The 17,520-nt window shown below is 41.5% G+C and overlaps 1 protein-coding gene across 1 annotated transcript in view; it reads left to right on the forward strand.

Annotated features, from left to right (window-relative positions):
* LOC105693393 (max dimerization protein 1-like) overlaps positions 1-17,520 on the forward strand; it is a 39,814-nt gene that overhangs the window by 12,427 nt on the left and 9,867 nt on the right. The window contains exons 4-6 of the mRNA XM_012413266.3: positions 6,446-6,560; positions 7,068-7,383; positions 16,653-16,789. Coding sequence (XP_012268689.2) covers positions 6,446-6,560; positions 7,068-7,383; positions 16,653-16,789 — 568 coding nt within the window. The remainder of the gene's footprint in view (positions 1-6,445; positions 6,561-7,067; positions 7,384-16,652; positions 16,790-17,520) is intronic.

The following is a 17,520-nucleotide window of genomic DNA, read 5'->3' on the forward strand; positions in this document are numbered from 1 at the left end:
TCTGTTTCCTGTGCTTTTATGAATTGTTTTCATCGTCACCAACGAGGTGCAGACACTTCATGAATTACGTTGCCTCTTTTTGTTTGTTACAGGTGGGTATACTTGACACCTCAGGTCTGATCTTTTGATTGATCTGCAACTATCGCATGATACGATGGTAATTATAATTGCATTCATTCGTTTTTTCACAACAAAGAGATTCATCGAGACTCGTTGTCAGAAGTATGGTATAGTTTCCATTATTTGCTATTGATTTGCTAAAATTTTTTGTATTACATTGCACAAATGAAAGAATAAAAAAAATAAATGAACAAATGAAAAATAAATAAACGAATGAATGAAAATAAAATAATAATAGAGGGGAACGCGGGGCCATATGGGGTAGCGGGGCAGAACGGGTATTTACCCTAAAAATTTTGTGAAATTGTTTTCAAAATGATCGAAAAGGACTTTAAACATTATTCTGGATTGAAAATTTGTTCCCTCCCCATGGAATCCTCAAGTACCCAGCTTTGCCCCGCCTTCCTCTACTAATGATAACTAATACAACATATCAAGCCCGGCTATGATGAAGATGGCGATGATGTAATAACTGACGAATGAAATTCAATCCCATCTGTCGATCTTCGATTTTACCCGAGCCGGCGAAGTTGCAGTTGTTGAATCGACGAGGGTTGCACCGATGCATCGCGATGATGCGATGGGGGGCCGGACTAGGCTCGAATCGGGAGCCAGGCATCCGGCAGGGGGTGTGATTTGCATGTTTAATTAGGATATACATCTCTACGCTTACATCGTTCGTCGTCTCAATTTTCAGTTCAGCGTGTGTAGGATGCGCATCTGAATGTTAATGACATCGATCAGTAGATGAAGTGATTTAACAAAGATGAAGGAAGTTCATGGTATAATAAGTCGGCCTGATATCGCGAGGGGTAGTTTGACTCTTTATTTTCCATTTCATTTTTAAATGCGGCATTGACCCGAGCGATGAAACCGTTTACACGACGAGAAACTGATCTTTATTATGTATTATCTAGTTTAATTAATACTCCGACGGGGGGGGGGGGGGGGTTGTCTATGGGCCATTAGATAGATAATACATATCATCCGACAGACGAAGAGATCGCTCTGTATTCTTTTCCTATTCCACCTACTCTTCTTATCCCTACTCCTTTGTTCCCCGAATAAATGATATCAAATGGAGCTATGGCATACAATTGAATCAACTCCTGCGTATAGCACGGTTTTCCCGAATCACTTTGAGTACGGTTGGGAAACATCGTGGCGTTGCAATTATCCAAGCGGTTCGTCAACGTGCAATCGACCTGGTCTCATGTCACACTCACGAAGATACATTTCCGACTATTTGAATAATTTTTCAGTATATACGCCTGGTTAGATTGATTGTGAATCGTGGATTGTGGATTACAAATCTACCGCACCGGGCGTACGTGCATTCGTGTATTACGTGTCTCGTGCAATAAACCTCTCCGGAAACTCGAATTTCGTTACGAGCTCGTGTATGTACCGTAGCATCACGAATCGATTATCTCGACGATTGCTAATTTTTATCAGTAGCTACACGCAGTAGTAATAATAATGGAGCGATAAACTTAATTGTGAATCGACGATTAGGCTAGGTTATAGCATCGCACAGGTATACTTACAGACGATACATGGTCCTGGTCCCACATCTTTTAGTGTTTCGCCGCAAATGCGGGCTCGACGTTGCTAAGCTAATCCGAGGGTGCGCTCGGTCTACCTACAGCAGCAGCGTTGACGCATAGAATCGGAAAGTGAAAGTCAGCGAAGAAAGGGAGCCTATAGTATGCATGTATGTTCGCAATTGGCTCGGTTTGCTACGTTGAAGAATCAGATGTTAAATTCTCGGTAATGAGATTTCACGGGCACATGGCCCGGGACACGGCTCATTCCCGCAAATGAAATCAGAGAATCCACGAAACCATGAGGCGGCTTATTGTCGGAGCATTTCTCACGTATAGATCTGTGTTTTGCGCACAGTGTGCAAACTGTGTGAAAGGGGCAAGGGCGCGAGTGCCATAAACAATGAGCGATGGAAGAGTGAGAAATACTAGGAAGACGACAATTCTCCGAGGCTTCTGTCGCGCGCTTCTATCCACTCACCACGTGACGTTCTACGGATTCGTCAAATTATGTTCGGGCGCTTGGTGAGCTAGTCAGGTAAAGACAGGTCGCCTCTTTGGGCTTCGTCGTCCTCGATGTTTGTATCGCCACGATGACAATTCATTTTGAACGCAACAAACTAAAATTGCATGAAAATTGTGACGGACGACGAGGTAAGCCAGCGGCTCGGATACCACAGTTGACGTTTGGCTTATTGTTAGCGGAGAACGGTATGAATTTCCCACCGTAATGGGGATTTTTTTTGTATCGAAGTGATAATATTATATTATTGATAACAGATACACTGTGATGTATCATCGTCTGCGTCCAGTTGGTTCGATAGGTGGAACACAGAGAGGCGCGGTAGAGACGAAAAATAAGGGGTGAGGAGTTAAAGAGCGACCGAGTTGGCTGTTGGGTGTATGTATGTACGTATGAATATGTATACAGTTTTAGGCCGGCGATTGTTATACAGTTTGCGATGGATTGCAGGTGTGCATATCGTAACGGACACGGCCAATGACTACTGACGTGGTAGCGGACCGTTTCCACTCGACAACTCATTTCATTATTGAAAACCTCCTAAACATTTTAATCTGTGCCAAATAATTTATCTGACATCTCGTCGGTCTAGTGGAAATATTTGATTCTAAACATTTCCATTAGAACGACATTCTTTATAGTCATCAAGTAGGAAAAACGTACCTCCAAGATTCTTCATTTCTATTTATCGTTCAGGGTATGCCTGTTGAGTGGTTGTATGGGTGTGCTTGTATCATCGTTTACACCGCAGACAAGAAATTTATATTTTGTTGGAAGTGGGGCCCAGGCACACTGCATGAGATTCCTCGTTTCGTTTTTATTTTATTGAAATACTCTTCATCAAACATATCAACAAAAAAATGCTAATCTCTAACTAAAATTGAATTCATTTCAAAGTTATAGCTCAAATACGTTGCTCGATTCATTGCAATCCGATTTATTCATCGTGGCCATAAAGGTGAAAATTTTAAATAAATTTAATAATAGAGAATCCTCTGCTGTCGCGCCCCACAAAAATCTCCACGCTTTCTCTCGCAATCAAGAGTTGAATTTCTATAGCCACTACGCTACGGAAGCTGTGTGCCAAACACCTGCAGCCTTCTTTCTCCGTGCATCGTTCTTCTCTCGTCTAACAACAAGTGGATATAATGTGTAGTGGATCTAACAAAGTATACCTAGTAGCAGATGCTGGTGATCGTTCTGACATTCCGTCGTACCTCCCCCTCCACTTTTTTCCCCCGTTATAATTTTTTCGCGGCGTTCAAACTGGCAGCAAACCGACTGCCGCATATAAACCTGATAGCTGTCATTTCTTCGAAAATTCACTCTCGAATCAAGGCAATCTCGAAGATGATTCTAGAAATCCTCATTATGATTTTACTTGTTATTGGCGTTGTCATTATCCGTGGTTTTTTTTTTCTAATTTTTTCCAGAGTATCAATCTAGGTTCCTTTTCATAATTAATCATTTCCCATTGATGATAATTTACTGTAGTCGAAGGAGTGTTCTGACAATGGCCTGGGAAAAATTTTCGAGTCGTGGGGTGCGGAGACCATGTTCACTTTACCTCTGGGTTGAGGGGGTGAAGAGAAGAGTCATCCTGTTGCAAATACTGATTGGGAAACACGGTATAAAGAGTAGCCTTACCTAGGTAGTGTGACCGGAATAAAAGTACACCGGAAGAAAGAGTTGGAGCTACGGAGGCTCCCTATTCTTTGAAGACCGTGTATTTACAGTACGTCTAAAAACTTGTAACATTCATTTCATATGCACAGGTTATGTGTTTTGTTTACCAATTATCTGCAGCAAATTCGTGAGCAACTGCGAATACTTGAACACTGCAGCCATCATCCTCGTGATAACGGACTATCCGGTACGTTACGTAACGCAAAGCATATCGCCTTTCTGCAAAAGGCATTGCGATTTTTCGGCGGAATGATTTTACTTTGCGGAAAAAGACGGAGATGACGCGTACCGCCGCTAAAGTAGCAACGCGGTGTAGAGGGTGTAGCTGAAGTCGTACGCGCTGACGGTAATTCCTTTGTAATTCCAATTTAACGCGCCACATTGATTAATCAGCCTGATTAAACCTTTGCAACATCGTGCCTAAGCCGCTTCTGTCAACTAATTGTGACTCCCGGGTCATTGTCTGTATGCTCGTTTCTTCGTCCCATATCTCCGTATACCCGGACACGTTATTGATTTTTCTCGGAGAAAGGAAAGGTCTTCCTCGTTAGTGCTCCAACCCGCAAAGCAATGCAGCATCGCTGATCCTGACTAGCATCCTTTTGATCCTTAGAGTAGCGAAAAGCCACCGGAGCGGGATATACATCGGGAATGACATGTCCGAACAAACCTGAGAATAAATCCGATTTTACTCATTTTTTCACCGAAAATGAGCATTTTATAAGAAATCGGAGGCTCGTGAGCAAATTTTGCCAATAGTGTTGTCTTGAGCGTATCAAAATATGCATTTGGTCAGAATTTCAATTCAAACAAAGTCCCGAATTTTTCAGTAACCGTTCCGCACCGAAAAGCCACTAGAATGGCTTTGCAAGTGTCAGGGACTTTGGTCTGGATATTACTAATAGATATGTATGAGTTTTTTTCAACTATCTAGTCGATTTTCGGTATTTTAAATCACCGCACCATAAGGGTCATATAACACTGATAGTGCTGGAGCCAAGCCCTTGGGAGAGGAAAGAAAGAAGAGGAGTCCTCACCGTACAGATTTATACTACTCGTTTTCTTATCAAAAACAGAAGCCATTCACGAGTGACCGCGGATCGCTGCTTCTGGGACACAAAGCGAAAGACAGCTGCGCGTAGTCGCCGATGATATACCTACGATGCTGTGATTAATGATTCAACGACGAAACTATTTTCCACCCAATTTTATTGTATTCCGACCAGACGATCTTCAGACTTGGCTGCTTTGATTTATCGTCATTTTGTTATGCGTCGACGGTTACGTTCCCGTTGCTGAGCAAGCCAAGAGCGAGCGCTGGTTCACTTCGCTCGTTCATTTCATTCGCTGATCTCATACAAAATGGAGTCCGAAGTAAATTCGTTATTCTTGATTTCGAAGGCTATAATAACTAAAAGGGTTGTAACCCTCGCTTTATGTCCGTACAGAGAGATTAAATTTCACGGAATCACGGTGAGCTATCAGCCAGAAGAGTGTATCGATGTCGTGAAAATTTTTAGTTTCCGTGTCATATTTCATTCGAACAATCGCGAGATTGATCATTTGTTTTTTTCACAGTTATGTGATACGCCCCTGTGATCCTTACTTAGGTGTTTATGCAAACGTCATCTGCTTTGTGATAGAGACGGCGTGGGCTCGATTGCTTACCTAAAAGAAATCATTCGCACACTGTATTAGGTGATTGTCAATACTTAACATTTGTTCTCTCGCCGGCAAAATGTAGTAATGTACAGACGTGTCTGATTTTCTTTACCAAGTCCGTTATTTCTTAATTATAATGAATACAATCAATCAGAATCTCGTCTCTCGTTCAGTGAGCAGAACAAACTTCCTGACGTATCGGGTCCCCGTGTAAGAAGAGTTTCCAGATTCCAACACATTCTCACATTTCTTCGTGGAATATAGAATTTATTTCAAAAGAAGTTATTCGTCTCTTGCGTTCGAAGCGAGAAAAGATCAAGAATCGTTCTGAGACAAATCACCAGCAACTGTTTGGAGAATAAAATAGAAAATATGACTTGCATGCGATTAATTTATCGATTTCATTGAACTCGAATTTAAGCGAATATAAACTCAATAAGCGTATGTATCAACGAAATTTCACCAAGTTCAGTATCGTTGGCCTAAATTTTAGGGTCTCTATCCTCAATTCTTTTTTTTCCATTTATTCGATGAACAAACGATGAACAACCTCCTATGCTTATTTGTTTTGCAATTTTGAATCTCATGAAAAAAGGAGATGTTTTCGTAAAATTTTTTTTTTCGAAATTTATTTTCGAAATTTATTTTCGTTTGAAAAATTCTATTCAAAATATGGAGTAAATTTTTGGACTTGTCGACTAAGGCAAATTAATTATCTCCGGTGTCAATCACAACCGTGGTTATGAAACGGTTAATGCACTCGCAAAATTTACTCAAAAGTAAGAGAACCCTTCCATCTCTATTCGCGTACATGTGAATCTATATTTTCTTCGTTTACCACTTTCGGTATTGTTTTTCCTATTTCTCGGATATACCGTTACTAACATTCTCTCAATCTTTTATTTTTCAGACGGGCGCACCTCCGAACCTGTTTGGAAAAGTTGAAAGTGCTTGTACCATTAGGTCCCGAAACTTCGAGACACACCACCTTGGGCCTTCTCACAAAGGCGAAACGCTTCATTAAGGTATAATATAACAGCAATTAGTAGACTATGCGGTATCGCAAATCCATGTAACAGTTATGAAACTTGATTCGAGGAAAAAATTACGGGATTGCATAAGGATCGGGGTGCATCGGTAAATTTTGATGATAGTATAGAGCACGTGCGCCGGCAAGAATAATTTCTCCGATTCACGATAATTTAGGGACAAAGCGATAGAAATTCCAGAATATATATGCCGAACGATCAAAAAAGGACAATCAACGTTCCGAAATGTAGACAATTGGTCCGATTGTGAGACGCGAGCATCAACCATCACTCTACTTCCATCGTCGAAATCGCGGCTAGAGGTGGAGAAATCAAATGGGTGGCTGGCGCTGGTTAGATCGTATCAACGCGCCGAGCCGAACGATTTTCACACTCCCATTAGACTCTTCTCCTCTCCGACTTGTTTCCCCCCTGGCTTGTGTCTAATTCTTTGGTGGTGTTTTCTATTTTCGTTTGTTCTTTTTCTATCTTGTCATTTTTCAGAACCTCGAGGAACGCGAGCGAAAGTACGCCGTTCACAAGGAGCAATTGTCTCGGGAGCATAGATTTCTCAGGCGGCGACTCGAACAGCTGACAACGCTGCAGCCGGGTCACTTGCATCCCCTTCGCTCCAATGGACAGCATCATGGCGTGACCTTGAGTTCGAGCGCACCCACCCCAAGTTCTGCCGCTACCGGTTTACTTTCGAAGAGACGCAGCATATCCGAGTGTTCGGTGGGTACCGCTTTCTCCGCCAGCTCAACCACAAGCTCGCGGAACTCCGACAGGTCTGCGGGCAGCCCTTCAGTCTCCGAATCCGGTGAGTCTTTACTTCGTGATTACGAGCTACAAATCTTGGAGAAATTTATCACAGAACAAATGAATTCGGAGATCCCTAAATTGCACACTTTGGGACTAGAAAGTTTCGCTCTTCAGCGTGAAGACAACTTATTGCTAAACGTTCCGCAAATTTCAATCTGGTCTGATCGATGTGAATATAAACACCACTTTTCGTCAGAGAGAATCGAACTGCGACAACTCTAGTAAATTATCCCTTCCAGCAGCCGTTGACCCCTTTGCCCTCCGTAAAGTGTTTGCCTATACAGCAGCGATCGTATCTTGCGAGGTATGTGTGGATCAGGCATACATAAAATATCGTGATAGCCGTATATATGCATACCTATACCTCGTTATTCTCGATGACTATCGCTACATTGCTGAATTTAACCGAAATTTCACTCATTGAGATTCTTTTTATATTTCCCGTGGAATTTGGTGTGATCTATCTTTCCATTTTCACATAACAAGTTTCACGCGAGAATAATTCTTTAATTGCAACTGTCAAAAAGTGGCGATAACTCCGAACAAGTAACAGTCGAAAAACGTGGAATTGTTGCTCTATTCTATCTCACAATCAGCAAAATAAAAAAAAAATCCGCGTCCACGGTACACTGTAGGTTGCAATGGGTCGTCATTCGTCAGTTTTGCCAAAATACTATGGTAGATATTGACGAGTTGCCTTAATCATTTTAATTCAATCAAGAGTGGCTTATAATCTTTCCCCTATTCCAAGTACAGTCTTCTTTGTTGAGGACTTATTGTTAGTTGTTGCCATCGAGTCAATGACCATCAATTCTTCACTATGATGCTCGTGCGCTTGTGCATGCAAGTATTCATTCGGACGCTTATTCGCCATACGCTCGATCCAATCCCCCACTCCTATATATGCGCTCTTTGGGGTTTCTTCGTTCAACGGTCCTTGAAAACATTCGAGAGAGGTCGAGAATACAGAGAGATATTTGTAGGTAGTATCGAAACGCAGCGTTTTGGTTAAAGCTGAAAATTTGGAGGAGAAACTTGGGAAAGGAAAAAGTTGTAGGCGTATGATACCATCGTATACCGATATCGAGACTCGATGTCGATGATGATGACTAATAAAATGTATTGGGTACATAAAAACCAGTGCAACAATAATTACCGATGCCCAGTATTATGTATATAGCGCGTCGTATATGTATAGCGTACGGAGAGGGAAATCTTGTTAGCCGTTGCGCAAATCGAGTTAGAGAAATCACGGCAGTTTTCGACTAGACTAGGGAAGCCCCGGAAGGTTCGAAGCCTATCGAAGATAACGAAACACCCCCCCCCAACCCTACCCGTCCGAAAGTATCCACGTAACTTATGTATAGCGTACAATCTTTTAGTTTCGCCTGTATGGTGGGCCAGCGCGGTCGCAGCATCACGCGCGTGGTATGTTTGTACACAAACCTCAGTCATAATTGGCGTAGTTGGACACTACGCGATATGATTTAGGTTCGTGCCAAATATCCCTGGTGGACTTGACGTACTGCGATGGTGGTGCGAGTCGAGCGGCGCCAGATCCCCACCTCTGACGTTGCGCTGCTGTAAATTCCCCTCAGTCTGCCGAGCATCATTTTGGAAATTCAAAAGTTCTTGAGCGACCCCTGAAATTACATGAATCGGGCTGTAATTTAAAAAAAATCCATAATTCCCAGTTGAAAATAACCGAGTTATTCGAAAAACAAGAAGAAACCATTTAAATCAAGATAGCGACGAACGCAATATGGGGATTGTTTCGAAAATCGCGATTTACACCACCAACCACCCCTCCGCTAACAATAGGAATGAACAAAAATCGCACCCCCTAATTTTCCACAGCTCAAATGCTATTTCGACCGTGCTATCGCTATTGCCTGCGAAGCTAGGCGAGCTTGCCTCGCGCTTGCGCGTGTGACCGAATTGCGATACGGGTACGGGTATTGAGCTTTATTCGCACGCACGGGCTATTTCTTGAAGGGAAAGAGAAAAGTGACTAAGAGGAATCGTGGAAAGGGAAAGAGAAAATGAAAAAGGGGGAGTGGCAGTTGTACAGTTAGTAGGAGGTGCTGCTCCACCGATTTATGACCTTTCAAATAAAGAAAGAGGATTGGAGTTTTTTTTTTTTTTTTTTTTTTTTTTCCCCTTAACGCAATTTCATCAAGACCGAGTCGAAGTCGACATTGGTTTTTCGAACGGTGCGCCATATTTCGAACATCTGTATATCGTAGAACAGCAAATCTCGCACAAAAAATGTCTGAAACTTTTCACCTCGGGTTAACAGGTGCGAAGATAACGGCACTGTGACGTGAAATTGCCGATGCTCAACACGTTCGTACCGTTCGACGTATCACTGTCATTATTGATTCCAAAAGCATCATCATTTGATTATCAGAAGAAAATATTCGAAAAACATAAAGTTCTTACCTAACAATGAGTCGGGACGTTTTGATGCGTTTTTCGGATTCTTTGAAAAAGCGCACATTCCACGCACGTGCGAATTGAAGACTCGCCCCCTGAGGCCGAGAATGCCACGCCTTCCGTACAGTACACCCGAATGTATTTACGTTCATAGCGGACTCACTTGCATCGATATTCGTTTAAAAAGCGATTAGAGGCGGATTTTTCGTAAAGTTGTCAATCACGCTCTACCGCGTGTTTGATAATGAAGCAAATCATGTGGATCTTAATTTTCAAGCGGACTATCACATTGAATCGAGTTATGTATTGGACTTCCACAAGATAATTATTCTCCGTGATTCACCGACGAACGGATTTCATAAAACTCTTGAAACCGTTTGGGGTAGCCCGTATTGCTACCTCAAAAAAGACTTGCAAGTATTCCCAGAAGGGTGACCCTGAACTTTTTCTCCGTAAGATTCCATTAGAATCGCTGAACTGATTTGGATGAAACTTGTGTAGCGAAACGCTTAGTCTCTTCGAGGCGATTAAGAATGGCGAATTAAGACGAATTGAAAATAATATCAGTCAAGCTTCCGCCAATTGATGAGTTGCTTTGCAAATCTGTTGAAAAATTTTGAACATTCTCCGCGAAATCAACGAATCAAATTTTAACCCGTCACGATATATTGCGCCCCGGAATACATGAATTCGATGATTATACACCTCACTGGTTACTTGTTTTCTTCCCGATCACACTGGTAATCCCCTAATATCCACTTATTATTCGTCCAACGACATTAAACGATGAACAACTAAACTTCGTTATTGGTAGTGAAAGTATGTATAGGTATACAGGTACAACGTACATGTATATATAATACGAATATTTGTACGACGGCGGCTATGATCGGGCGAGTTATTCAGCAATTTTTCACCGAAATCACTTTGGGGAGAGAGAGCGTCGTCTTAACCAGCCGACGTCATAGGCAGAAGCAAAATTTGTTTTCAAGATCCAAGTTTACAATTAATATCCTTATTTTTCCGAAATGCATCCGGCTTGTTCACAGTTCTGAGCGGACAAGAGGTGACTGCAGCGAGCTGGGGGTGGGGGGCAGAAGACAAGCGGGAAGCTTGCCTGGGGGGAAATAGGGGTAGACCGATGCAGACGGTGCTGGTTTTAATGAACTCTTTTACCCGGTACTCGTGGCACGCTCTAAACCACCGCTTTGGCCGGTGTTCTCAAAGCCGTGCTACTCGCAATCCTTCTAGAACTAATCAATACCGCCAGCTCCTGATGTCACCGCGATTTCAGACCCTCGGTGTCGATATACTTATGCAGCTGTACCTGCTGCAGATTTTTATACCCACTGAATTCAACCATGCGGGAACAATACACGCGAAAATAGGGGAAACAAACGATGACGGAGGCAGTTGAAGAGTGGACATACGCGTAATTTTCTGTGGCTACATATTGCCTACATATTGCTGTAAACTCTTGAACCAAAGTAGCTATCGCGACAAGACCTTCTTCTATCCAGTGTTGTCTATGGACCTCGTATAATATGAACTTGTTCCATTCGTAAATTGTTCAGCTATTCAGCGCATATTTCTTGAATTTGCGTATGGGTTTTTGGGTATAAGTGAGATAACTTCCGGAGCATTAACGAAAGAGGACAAGCTGGAGCATTGGTGGAAGAATAAGATGGACATCGATGAAATCTGAAACGTACAGATATCAATGACAGACGGATTTCGTTACGTAATATCTTGCGGAACTGACATGAGAGTGAAGAGAGATGTCGACATAACGCGGTACTTGTTCGAAACAGTCGCTACAGGTGTTCTGTTCGAATACTGGTCTATGACGGGGAGACCATTCTTGGAAATTCGAGAAATTCCACGGTATCTCTGGACTTTGCCGAGATTATTACCGAAAGCCCTTCTCAATAGGGGATGCACCGATGGTGTTCTCATCTTTTCGCTCCAATTTTTCAGCACAGTGCCGTTTTTCTTCGTTCGAAGCACTGAAATATTTAGAAGAAATGTAAACAAACTAGCGGGTTTGGACTAACTGTTGGCCAGCCTTTGAACATCCCGTCATTTGTGCTCAAAACAATATTATTCATTATTACAATACTTTTTTCAATTTAATGTTCAACATGTGGACAGTTACCTGTAAGATCTGGTGCTCACATTTTCAATGAAAATTCGAATACGTTGAGATTCGCTGCAGTGAGGATTCCCCGTTGAGAATTTCGCGATTCTAACCTCAGGTTCGTTTTCGGCAACTCGGGATATTTCATTTTCGTCGAAATCCGTTGGTCGTAAAGTGCGTGCACCACTTTTCGCACGTCATTGATGTACTCATAGAAAAAGGTGGGGGCTATAAGGTTAAAAAACTTGAGAGTAACAAGTTTCATCAAAAAAGGAATTTCTCTTTAGCAGACTATGTGAAATTGGAATTTTGCGAATCTGGCTTCAGATTCGTAATCAGCGATCCAAATAACTTTGGAGTACCAATTTTCATCGAAATCCGATTCCCTGCGTAAAATTTTTATTTTGCCAATTTGACTCCAGATTTGTAATCAGTCACCCAAAAAATCTACTGCTATCGAGTTTAATTTGAATCCGTTCATCCGTTCCGAAGGTATCACAAATTTTACTTTGTTTTTGGGAATTTTGTTATCTGAATAGTTGAAAAACTACTGAACCGATCAGAGCTAAAATCTAATCCGTTCTATAAGTTTGGGAGAGACGCGTCGATTGAGACCAAGTTCATCAAAATCGGACCAATCGTTCTCGAGATATCGTTGGACGAAAAATTGATCACATACCCACACACAGACGTCCATTTGAAAATGATCGCAGGTGATTCCCCGGACCTCAAAACGTGAGCATCTGGTGAAAACCCAACTTTTCATTTTCGGGGTGATTACAATAACTTTCTTTTGTCTCTGAAATCAGAGAAACGGGAAGTTTCGAAAAAGAAGAAGAGGAAACTGCATGAGATAAAGGTTTGAAACGAATGGCCCGCGTGGTCATGAGTCGAGAATCACTGTTACCTGTATAGGGAATGAAAGAAGAGGAGATGGGGGACGGTGACGAAGGTGGAGGTGAAGGAGAAAGTAGAAGTGGCGAGGGCAGAGCTCGCTCGGTGTAACGAGAATAGAGGCATGTTATTGATTATGGAAAAATAACCCCCGCCTGGTGTCATGGCGATGTACGTACGTACGTACACTCAACCATAGCAGCCTCCGCTTACGACTAGGCCAGGCTGCACGATTTGCACACACGCGCGTCTACCCATACGTACGTGTGTGTACCTATGCGTACGTGAGCACGTCCATTCGCAGCGTACAACGGTAGAGTCTGGTAAATGCTGTTCTGCAGGCCCGTATAATATCGCGTATTCATTGTTACGAATACGAGTTATCTATATAAATATATGTGTATATTGTACGCACGTACATACATCATGTTCTACCGGAACGATTCGTGCTGACTGGCCACTCCGTACGCCTGACCAGCGTTAACTCAACTTACGCGGCGTATGAAGTGGCCAGTTTCCACGTATGTACATATTGGCCCTGTATATGTATAAAGAGTGTCTCTTTGAGATGAAAAGTTAGATTTTTATTTTTTATGTATTTATTTTTCACGACAGTCCCTCCTGGCGCTATGCCTGTCATTTGTAAAAAGGCGTAGAAATGTCGAATGGAATGGAAATCGAAATGTTGTAATCAAGGTTTTTTTGTACCACATTCCCCTTTTAACTTTTTTACAATATTTTTATGATATTTTATTTTGTTTGGTATCGTATGTGACTTGCATGTATATGCGGGGAGGAGATGCAGGGCACTGATTCTTCGCTTTCTCTATGTATGTATGTATGTATGTATGTAGGGTGATATATATATATATATATAATATATATATATATGAAATCATACTTTATATTTATATTGTTTTTTTTTTTTTTGTAAAATCAATTGAATTCTGTTAATCTGAGATTTTGAACTTTTTTTCGCAATTTTATTGGAAAGTATTTGAAATTTTTGATTGATGTTATTTTTGATCGCAGATATCTTTGAAACGGTTGATCAGAGGAACTTTGACCTTCAAAAGTTTTTTGTAGAGCGCTAAATTTCCTATAAATCCTCTCACTGGGATGTGTTGCGTGAACAAGCCGTTCCGAATTAATTCAAATTCAAAAATGAAAAAAAAAAAATTTCCCGTGTTATTAAAATTACGGGCTCTAATAGGCGCCAAAATCCTTGTTTTTAAATGTACTTTCAACTTTTGGACACCATAAAAAAAAAAAAAAAAAAAATTAGTAGTACACGAACTTCGTTCATAAGTGGTGTAGTTAGACACTACGCGATAATATCTCCGGTGGACCTTACGTACGATGGATGCGGGTCGAGCGGCGCCGGATCCCCACCTCTGCCGTCGCGATGCTGTCAATTCCCCTAAAAATATTTTGCGCCAACCTAATTCATATCGCGTAGTGTATTACTACGCCAATTATGAACGAAGTTCGTGTACATATATACATACAGACGTTACTGCAGTGGATTCGTGCAAAGGTACGACAGGCGAGAAGAAACCTGGCGCTGCAACACCTGACACCGACTCGTAACGAAGAAGCTATCGGCTCGGCTATTTGTTACAGTTAAATAAAATCCACCTGAAATAGATGACTTTTATTCAACATAGTACCAAAAGCGAAGACACGCTGCTCCGAACGAAAAAAGGGTTCTTTACTCCTGATACTCGAAAACTAACCGGCTAATGGTTCTCAAATTTTACATAGTCAAATTTCACGATGTACATTATCTGTGCCGAAAATTTCGAACATGGTTGAAACCTTCATTTTTGCTGAGAATTGTAGGTACACATTGAGTTTCGCGTCCAACGTATGTATGTGTACGTATCTTCGTGATCAGCGTGGCGAACTCTACAACGTACTAAAATTTCAGGATTGTCAGATTTAAGAAAGAAAAAAAAACACGAAAATCTAGACGATCTGAAAAAGTTAGTCTTCAAAACACATTCCATTCAAGCTAATCGAATTTGGATGTTTTGTTTTCAACACAGGCCCTTCTGGAATTAGTCGCACGATATTACCATGTGTATACCGTCCAAATCGTAGAGAAAAGAGCGGTAATGGTCACATTTTGAGATACCGTTCAATTATGTTAATATCCGAATCAGCAATCGAACGATTTTTCCTCATAATTATATCAATTGGTTTACTGCTATGATTTCTCACTTCTACAACAGTATCATGTTTTGACCTTCGTTGCCGGGAGCGGCAATCCGCCGGCGGCATGTTATGCAGCGGCGACGTTCGTTGCCAGATATCTTATTTTTAACGTGCACAGAATTTTATTATTTTTAGTCCGTGACATAGTTAGTCACCTATATGCCTCCACACCGACGATGAATATGCACCTAACCTACACCGGTGATGTGTTGTTTTTACCTCATCGACTAGTTTTTTTTATCACACTCGCTATCGTCTCGCGAGCCAACTTGAATTTATCTTACCATACGAACATCTATTATTATCATAATTATTATTGTTGTTGTTGTTGTTGCTGTTATCATTATTGGTACGTTTACTCATTACGTCAACGAGACCGACTTTATCTTTGCTACTGCAGGCGCTACTATATCTATACATATGTATACTTATACGAGTGCAAGAGTTGGGTTGCTATACGCGGTGCATCGACGCACGATGCCGCCCATAACCGTTCCAACGATAAAATGAGATCGAGGTCCGCTTGCAAAATCGAGCTTTACGACTAATTGCAAGTCAGTTGCATCGACTTACCTCAATTACATGTTCTTTGCAATCTGAAAGTGAAAATTTTCGATCAGTAATTGGAGCGGCAATTCTATTCGTACCGCAATCGTAAAGGTACACGTAAATGAACTATGAGTGTGCCTACATTATTATAGATACAATTGTAGTCGGACTCGAGTAAGTTGAACGTACGTATACCGTACGTACCTATGCGCGAATGAGACAGAATCACGGTGGCGTCTACGGTGAACTGGATAGCAGAACTAGGAGATTCCCATTATAGCTCGAGGGCGCTGGTGAATTTGAAAAATTCACACGATTCATGAATTTGCTTGACCCCTTTACAGAAACTTTCGACAACGTACAAACCACTGTAACCCTACCTCCAGGGAAATAGATGTTATAGAAATCGGTGCAGGTTTCGTAACCGTGAACCTACTTCGAAACAGGAATCTATAGCTACGCATAAGTGGTATGTACAGCGTATGGTATACGTACACTTCAAACAAACCATCCACGAAATTTTGGTCACATAGCGGACTATCTTGAAGTTGCGATGAAAGACCTCAACTACCAGGAATTCTTTTTTATCATTTTGCAAGCTTTTAAGCCCCTGAGGGCATAACGATTCGAAAACAACCATATTAGGGACTCCCCTAGTAAGTACAATGTCGTTACCGGTGGCGCTATACTTTTTACAGAACTGTCTTTACAAGTAGGGTCGAGATCAAGACCAACAGAAGGTGGAAGAGCAAACATTGCTGGTACACTCTATTATCTTACTCGGACAACAATTGAACATCTGTCGTACGTATGTATGATGTACGTATTGCGTCAGCCATTCGCCTATATGAAATCCGCACGAGCAATGAGTAACCAGTTCTGATTGATCGAGAATGATAGGAACATTGAAAACCCTGTTACGGCTGACGGTGTTAGGGCTTCGTTCCGGAAATGAAAAATAAAATTGAACAACAAAACTCTACGTCATATTTGTATTCCATAACTGACGTTGCGTTCTGCTTGATCTATTTCAGACGAGGTCGATGTAATTGGGTACACGAGTAACCAATCTGACACCGATGATCACAGCAGCGTTCAGAGCAGCAGCGACAGCGGCGTCGCTATGTCCACCTCCAGGCTGACCCTCTCTGAAATGATGGATAACCTCTAGGTGAGTTGGTCTCCGATCCGGGGTCACCTTCGTCGATCGGTCAACAGCTCCTGCGGTCGCGATCGCGATACCTATACACATGCATAGAACAAAAATAGAAAAGTAAAGAAGGATTGCCTTTTGAGTAAGGGGCGAAGTACAAGGTGAAGGGATCTGCCACGATTCATTTTAAATCCATGCAACATCGTTTGCCAACTTTATCTTGCGTTATAAATAAGACTCGTAAAAAATGAGGAGTATGTTTATGAAAAATAACAAGTCCCAACTCTTGTCACATAAGAGGGCTTACACTTACACTTTGATAGAAAATATTTTCATTATTACTGTGTGCGAACATCAGACCAAGCCAAGAAAAGTTTTTTTTTGTTATTTATTTATTTATTTATTTGTTTATTTATTTATTTATTTATTTATTTATTTATTTATTTATTTATTCATTTCGTGTCTCACGAGTCTAAACATTAGTGTTAGATCTGACGATGACTCTGTTAAAATTTGAGCTCGTTCGGGTAATTTTAGAGGTCGCGCATCGGGTCTCAATATTTGCATCTCACTCAGGCCCAATGGATCGGACGATACCATGATTTGAACCGTGAAAGGTTATTTTTTACGTGTTAATCAAATAGCAAATATTAGGACCCGATGCGCGACCCCTAAAATTACCCGAACGAGCTCAAATTTTAACAGAGTCATCGTCAGATCTAACAAAACATTTCTCGGCCAGGCCTTAT

This window comes from Athalia rosae, chromosome 1 (assembly GCF_917208135.1).
Source record: "Athalia rosae chromosome 1, iyAthRosa1.1, whole genome shotgun sequence".
Classification (NCBI taxonomy): domain Eukaryota; kingdom Metazoa; phylum Arthropoda; class Insecta; order Hymenoptera; family Athaliidae; genus Athalia; species Athalia rosae.